Source organism: Pristiophorus japonicus, chromosome 13 (genome assembly GCF_044704955.1).
Source record: "Pristiophorus japonicus isolate sPriJap1 chromosome 13, sPriJap1.hap1, whole genome shotgun sequence".
NCBI classification, from domain to species: Eukaryota; Metazoa; Chordata; class Chondrichthyes; family Pristiophoridae; genus Pristiophorus; species Pristiophorus japonicus.
In genome coordinates this window covers 194061360-194068596 of record NC_091989.1, presented here as the reverse complement: position 1 = coordinate 194068596, position 7237 = coordinate 194061360, and the positions used below count along the sequence as shown (strand labels likewise).

At 49.2% G+C, this 7237-nt stretch overlaps 1 protein-coding gene across 1 annotated transcript in view; it reads right to left on the bottom strand.

Annotated features, from left to right (window-relative positions):
- Positions 1 to 3178: 3178 nt before the first annotated feature.
- Positions 3179 to 7237, bottom strand: part of LOC139278232 (transcription initiation factor TFIID subunit 4-like) — a 350027-nt gene continuing 345968 nt past the window's right edge. The window contains exon 16 of the mRNA XM_070896875.1: positions 3179 to 5849. Within this exon, the coding sequence (XP_070752976.1) occupies positions 5682 to 5849 (168 nt within the window). The 3' untranslated portion in view covers positions 3179 to 5681. The remainder of the gene's footprint in view (positions 5850 to 7237) is intronic.

The following is a 7237-nucleotide window of genomic DNA, read 5'->3' as shown; positions in this document are numbered from 1 at the left end:
GCTAAGTGAGTGGGCAAACATTTGTCAGATGGAGTATAATGTGGGAAAATGTGAGGTTATCCACTTTGGCAGAAAAAATAGAAAAGCAAATTACAATGTAAATGGAGAAAAATTGCAAAGTGCTGCAGTACAGAGAGACCTCGGGGTCCTTGTGCATGAAACACAAAAGTTAGTATGCAGGTACAGCAAGTGATCAGGAAGGTAAATAGAATGTTGGCCTTTACTGCAAGGGAGATAAGAGTATAAAAGCAGAGAAGTCCTGATACAATTGTGTAGGGTATTGGTGAGGCCACACCTGGAGTTCTGTGTTTGGTCTCCGTATTTAAGGAAGGATATACTTGCATTGGAGGCAGTTCAGAGAAGGTTCACTAAGTTGATTCCGGAGATGAGGGGGTTGACTTATGAAGACAGGTTGAGCAGGTTGGGCCTCTACTCATTGGAGTTCAGAAGAATGAGAGGTGATCTTATCGAAACATATAAGATAATGAGGAGGCTCGACAAGGTGGATGCAGAGAGGATGTTTTCACTCATGGGGGAAACTAAAACTAGGGGGCATAGTCTCAGAATAAGGGGCCGTCCATTTAAAACTATGAGGAGAAATTTCTTCTCAGATGGTTGTAAATCGGTGGAATTCTCTGATTGAGAGAGCAGTGGAGACTGGGTCATTGAATATATTTAAGGCAGAGATAGACAGATAAGGGAATAAAGGGTTATGGGGAGTGGGCAGGGAAGTGGAGCTGAGTCCATGATCAGATCAGCCATGATCTTATTGAATGGTGGAGCAGGCTCGAGGGGCCAAACGGCCTACTCCTGCTCATATTTCTTATGTTGAGCACAAAAATCTAGGCTGACACTCGCAGTGCAGTACTGAGGAAGTGCTGCACTGTCAGAGGTGCCGACTTTCAGATGAGACGTTAAACCGAGGCCCCATCTGCCCTCTCAGGTGGAAATGAAAGAGTCCATGCCACTATTTCGAGGAAGAGTGGGGGGGGTTCTCCCCGGGTGGCCTGGCCAATATTTATCCCTCAACCAACATCACAAGAACAGATTTTCAGGTCATTACTGTTTGTGGGAGCTTGCTGTGCGCAAATTGGCTGCTGCGTTTCCTACATTTGACTGCACTTCATTCACTGGCTGTGAAGCGCTTTTGGACATGCTGTAATTGTGAAAGGTGCTATAGAAATGCAAGTCTTTCTTTTTTCAAGGTCAATTGGATTGATGTGCGTTGGGAAGAGTGTGTCGAGGAAATAACAATCATGCTGCTGGTTTCCTTTGCCCCCAAAGGAGGTAACGGAAGGAAAACATTTGGCCCCTCATGCCCGCGCCGGCTCAAGAGCTGTCCAATTAGTCGCACCCCCCCTGCTCTTTCCCATAACTGGGGTGGGGGCGGACTTTATTTTTTAAACGTTCTTTCAGTGTTAATGAGAGAAAGGATCCCACATAAAATGTTTAATAAACAGCGATTTTATTTCTTTACAAAATAAGTACAAAGTTTGCGAGGATGTCTTTGCACACGGACTGCCGAGCGAAATCGTATGTACAGGGTCCCATACCAAAAATAACCCAATTCTAATAAACACAAAAGTCTTTGTAAACACTATGTACAAATTATTGTCTTTCTAAAACCAGCTCTTCTGTTTCCTACATGATTGTGTGCTCGCTCATTCGAGTTAACACCTTAAATAATATTTTGGCTAGACTGCAGATGAAGTGCAAATATACCTGCTTGTTCTTTAAGAACCGTAAAAAATTATTAAAACTATTCTTAAACTGACTGACAAATTGCTTTATTTGTGCTTTTTCTCTCCCGTCCCTCCCTCCCACCCCCCGATACTTCACTATGTTAAAACCAAATTGCCTCAGAGTCCCAGGGCACTATTGTCCACCCAGGGGTGAGGGTTGAGATAAATCCGACCAGCCTGACAGAGGTTACCGTGCGCTCCACGCAGGATTCAGGGGGGGCAAAGCACAAGGGAACATCATAGATTGGAAGACCAGCCCACCTCTCTCTCTCTCTCTCTGACTGTGGGTCGAAGTGTAGTGTACACACACACTAGGGCTGTACGGAGCGGGGCGATGATAGCTCGCACTTTGTAGATGGACTACACGGACTAAGAGGTCAACATTTCTCTCATGTGAAAGCATCGGCCTGAATATTCACAGTTACTCTGTGAAATACTCCATGAAATACTGGGGAAAGGGGGAATTAATACCGGGGAAAGGGGCATTAATACCGGGGAAAGGGGCATTAATACTGCGAAAGGGAGCATTAATACTGGGGAAAGGGGGAATTAATACTGGGGAAAGGGGGCATTAACACTGGGGAAAAGGACATTAACACTGGGGAACGGGGGAATTAATACAGGGGAAAGGGGCATTAATACTGGGGAAAGGGGGCATTAATACTAGGGAAAGGGATATTAATACTGGGGAAAGGGGGCATTAATGCTGGGGATAGGGGCATTAATACTGGGGAAAGGGGGCATTAATACTAGGGAAAGGGACATTAATACTGGGGAAAGGGGGCATTAATACTGGGGAAAAGGGCATTAACACTGGGGAACAGGGGAATTAATACAGGGAAAAGGGCATTAATACTGGGGAAAGGGGGAATTAATACTGGGGAAAGGTGGAATTAATAACGGGGAAAGGGGCATTAATACTGCGGAAGGGGGCATTAATACTGGGGAAGGAGGCATTAATACTGGGGAAAGGGGCATTAATACTGGGGAAAGGGGCATTAATACTGGGGAAAGGGGCATTAATATCAGGGAAAGGGGCATTAATACCGGGGAAAGGGGGCATTAATACTGGGGAATGGGGCATTAATATCGGGGAAAGGGGCATTAATACTGGGAAAAGGGGCATTAATACCGGGGAAAGGGGCATTAATACTGGGAAAAGGGGCATTAATACCGGGGAAGGGGGGCATTAATACTGGGGAAAGGGGGAAGTGATGAAAGAATACTGGGGGAGGAAATTTATTAAAATTGGGGAGAAAAAGGTGAAATATTTGGGGTGAGAGGAGTGATTTATTAGTAGTGGAGAGGTGGAATTATAAACCAGTATTGGGGGACCGGTGAGTTAAAATGGGGGAAGGGAGAGGGGGGGTACTAAGGTGGGGGTGGAGGGAGACGGGGGGGCAGAGGGAGACGTGGGGGGCGGGATGAGATGTCGGAGGGAGACGGGGGAAGGGCGGAGGGAGACGGGGGGGCGGAGCGAGACGGAGGGGGAGGGGGGGAGGGAGACGGAGGATGGGGGGAGACGGGAGGGGGGTTGGGAGGGAGATGGGGGGTGGGAGGGGTGAGGGAGACGGGGGGAGGGGCAGAGGGAGACGGTGGGGGAGGGGGAAGGGAGACGGAGGGTGTGGGATGAGGGAGACGGAGGTGGGTGGGGAGACTCGGGCGGGTGGTGGGGGGGGGGGAGCTGAGGCGAGAATAATTCGGCTCCTCTTTTTTTTTTGTCCTCAATTTTCTTCCTGAAGATTTTTGGGCAGATTTCCCCCAATTCTGTGCCCAGACAGAGGACCCCCTTACTGCCACGAGATCCTTAGGCGAGCAGGAACAGGAAGATCTGCCGCATAGGCCACTTGTTGGGGGAGATTTCCCGACAGTTCCGAGTGCCCATTGGCACTTCACCCATGGGGGGCGGCACAGTCAAACCGGATTCCCGACTCATGCCACAGCAGCATAGGCACTGTGGCCAGGGGTCGCTGCATAACCAATAGGCAGCCCCACCTCAGCGCGGGGACACCGAGGTTTAACTGCGGCGGTGGCTCAGTGACTCTGCTCTGACCGGGATCGGAAGCTGGGGCCTTCTGTAACCCGCCTCGCTCCATTGTGAGTTAGGTTTAGCGCAACAGCAGCAGTTCTGTGAGGGAGAGAGAGAGGGAGGCGATTCGCGGAGCAACGGAACACTTGTGCTAATCCCACCCTCCCAATAAAAGTTAGAGGAAAACTTTTAAAATGAGTTTAAATTAAACGACCCCCCACAGTGATCGGTACAAACAGATCACGCGCTGGTGACTGGCTGGTTTAATCTACTCGTGAAGGAGATCTTGGCTGAGAACATCTCCTCACAGCTAAAATATCGCAGGCCATCTCACCGGGTCCCTGCCGTGTAACCCTTTAAATAAAGTTATAAACTAGAAAAAAATATATATATTTCCCTTCAACGTATAGTTCTCAATACTGCTAAAGGCTTCTGAATACAGGAGCAGCTATTGCGACTTGCCACTCCTGGCGTAGGCTACAACATAATATAACATAATATGAACAAACAAAGTATCGAAACAAGATCCGAGAAGATGACAATAGGCAGCTGTGTAATTCTAGTGCCCCCTTTCCCCACCGCAAATAAACACAGACGGGGAGAGGGAAAGGCAAAATTCAAATCTAAAACTGCTACACACACACAGCGGGTCCGTGAGGCACTGGGAGAGGGAAAGGTCGGGTAGCCTTTTGTTCAGGGGCCCTTTCCCTTCTCAGACACTGACTCAGAATTGTATTCCTGCCTCGTGTCTCGGGCACAGACAAACCGGTCGTGTGTGTGAGAGTGAGTGAGTGAGTTGTCTGTGTGTGTATGTGTATGTGTAAGTCTGTGTGTGTGTGTGTGTGTGTGTAAGTCTGTGTGTGTGTGTGTGTAAGTCTGTGTGTGTCTGTGTGTGTGTGTATATGTGTATGTGTAAGTCTGTGTATGTGTGTGTGTGTATGTGTATGTGTAAGTCTGTGTGTGTGTGTATGTATAATTCTGTGTGTGTGTATGTGTATGTGTAAGTCTGTGTGTGTGTGTGTGTATGTGTATGTATAATTCTGTGTGTGTAAGTCTGTGTGTGTGTGTGTGTATGCACGCACAGGCATCTTCCACCCTTCAGGATGTAGTTCGGGATCCGGAATATGAGGACCCTCAGTGAAACACCTGGGAACTCATCTTTCTTTGGCGCGTAAACAAGTCATCCTCGTTTCGAGGGACTTCCTATGATGATGATATGTGTGTATGCGCGCGCACGCGCGTGTGTGTGTGTAAGTCTGTATGTGTGTGTATGTGTAAGTCTGTATGTGCGTGAGTGTGCATAGATCTGTATGTGTGTGTGCATATGTGTAAGTCTGTAAATGTGTGTGTGTGTGTGTGTATATATGAAAGTGTGTGTGTATATATATGTGAGAGTATGTGTGTGTGTGTGTGGGAGTGTGTGTGTATATGAAAGTGTTTGTGTGTGTGTGTGTGTGTGTGTGTATATGAGAGTGTGTGTGTGTGTGTGTATGAGAGTGTGTGTGTGAGAGAGAGTGTGTGTGTGTGTATCAGAGAGAGTGTGTGTGTGTATCAGAGGGTGTGTGTATGTATGTGTGTGTATATGAAAGTGTGTGTGTGTATATATGAAAGTGTGTGTGTGAGTGTGTTCCAGTATTTTCATTACGGATTTACCAGCATTCACAGTTGTTCTTTTTTTAATCTCTAAGACATATCGACAAAAATGGGATGGGGATTTGTGGAGAATTTAAATACTGGATGCAGACATTCACCCGGAGGTATCTAAAGGTTATCGGAAGATGAGGTCTGAGGCAACAGTAAACATGGATACTAAATGATTTGTTTTCGAAAAAGGCACAAGGCGACAGTCACGGAATGCTGGTCGCCTGCGGATGTGGGTCAGAGAGGCCGAGCCCTCTGTGCCCCGCCCTCTACTTCAGCAGCGCCCGGTACAGTACCAGGGAGTGCCTCGTATCCCGCTCCTGCTCCATGTAGAAGATGAAGTCCCTGAGGTTTACCCGTGTCACCCTCTGTCGTGCGTACTGGCGGGACGAGGCCAGACTGGACCCTGCCTGAGCGCCCGTTGTGAGACCCGCGCCCTGCGAAGAGGAGAAATGTCGGTCACTGCGGAAATCAAAGGCAACCATCACATTACATCAAAAGATCACTGATCGACAGCAACTGTATTTATCCCTGACCCCGTCGCACCTCCCCAGGGAGCTGGAGTGCCTCTGGCGTGCTGCCCAAACACGATGCTTTAGTCATGGGACCCACTCTTCCAAATGCTGAGTTATTGTAAGCCAAGGATGAAGGCCATGAGGAAGCGATGCAACGGCCCTGGAGCTGAGGGTAAAAGTGAGACCAGTACCACGGGGAAGTTATGAGGCTCATGGCCCTGGGACTGAGACTGTAACATGCGGGCTGCCCCAGCCTGCGCCCCATCGTGTGTTGTCCGCGAGCACCATCCCCTCAAATAAAGCCGACAAGCAAAGACTTTGTCTCGAGCTCCAGTGCCTGGCAGAGACCACGGCTCCAAGCCCGTCTCTCTCTGCCAGTGGACTCCAAATCCCACCATGGCAAATTGTGGAACTGGCTGCTCGAAACCTGGTAATTTGTGGATTGGCACCAGGAGAAGGCAGCGGGAAAAGCAGCTGAATTGCAGAAACCCGACCAAATTGTTTCTGCCTCTGAGGGAAGGGAGCCTGGGCCCCTGCCTGCTTTGGACTACATCCAACTCCAGTCCTTAATCTCCTCACAAGTGGACAAGACTCTCAGCTGTAAAACACTGCAAAGAAAGTATCAGGCATGTCTCAGTGGCAGCACTCTCGCCTTCAAATTAGGACAAAGTTCAAACCTCCCTCCAGAGACCTGAGCACATAATTCAGGTCAACACTCCAGTGCAGTATTGAGGGAGTGCCGCACTGTCGGAGGGGCAGTACTGAGGGAGTGTCGCACTGTCGGAGGGGCAGTACTGAGGGAGTGTCGCACTGTCGGAGGGAAAGTACTGAGGGAGTGTCGCACTGTCGGAGGGGCAGTACTGAGGGAGCGTCGCACTGTCGGAGGGGCAGTGCTGAGGGAGCGTCGCACTGTCGGAGGAGGGGTAGTACTGAGGGAGTGCCGCACTGTCGGAGGGGCAGTACTGAGGGAGTGCCGCACTGTCGGAGGAGGGGCAGTACTGAGGGAGCGCTGCACTGTCGGAGGTGCTGTCTTTTGGATGAGATGCTAAAACGAGGCCCCGTCTGCAGTGGGTGGACATAAAAGGTTACTGCACAAGATAAAAGTTCACAGGGTTGGGGGTAATATATTAGCATGGATAGAGGATTGGCTAACGAACAGAGTCGGGATAAATGGGTCATTCTCGGGTTGTCAATCAGTAACTAGTGGGGTGCCGCAGGGATCAGTGCTGGGACCCCAGCTATTTACAATCTATTTTAACGACTGGGAGGAAGGGACAGATGTAACGTAGCCAAGTTTGCTGATGATACAA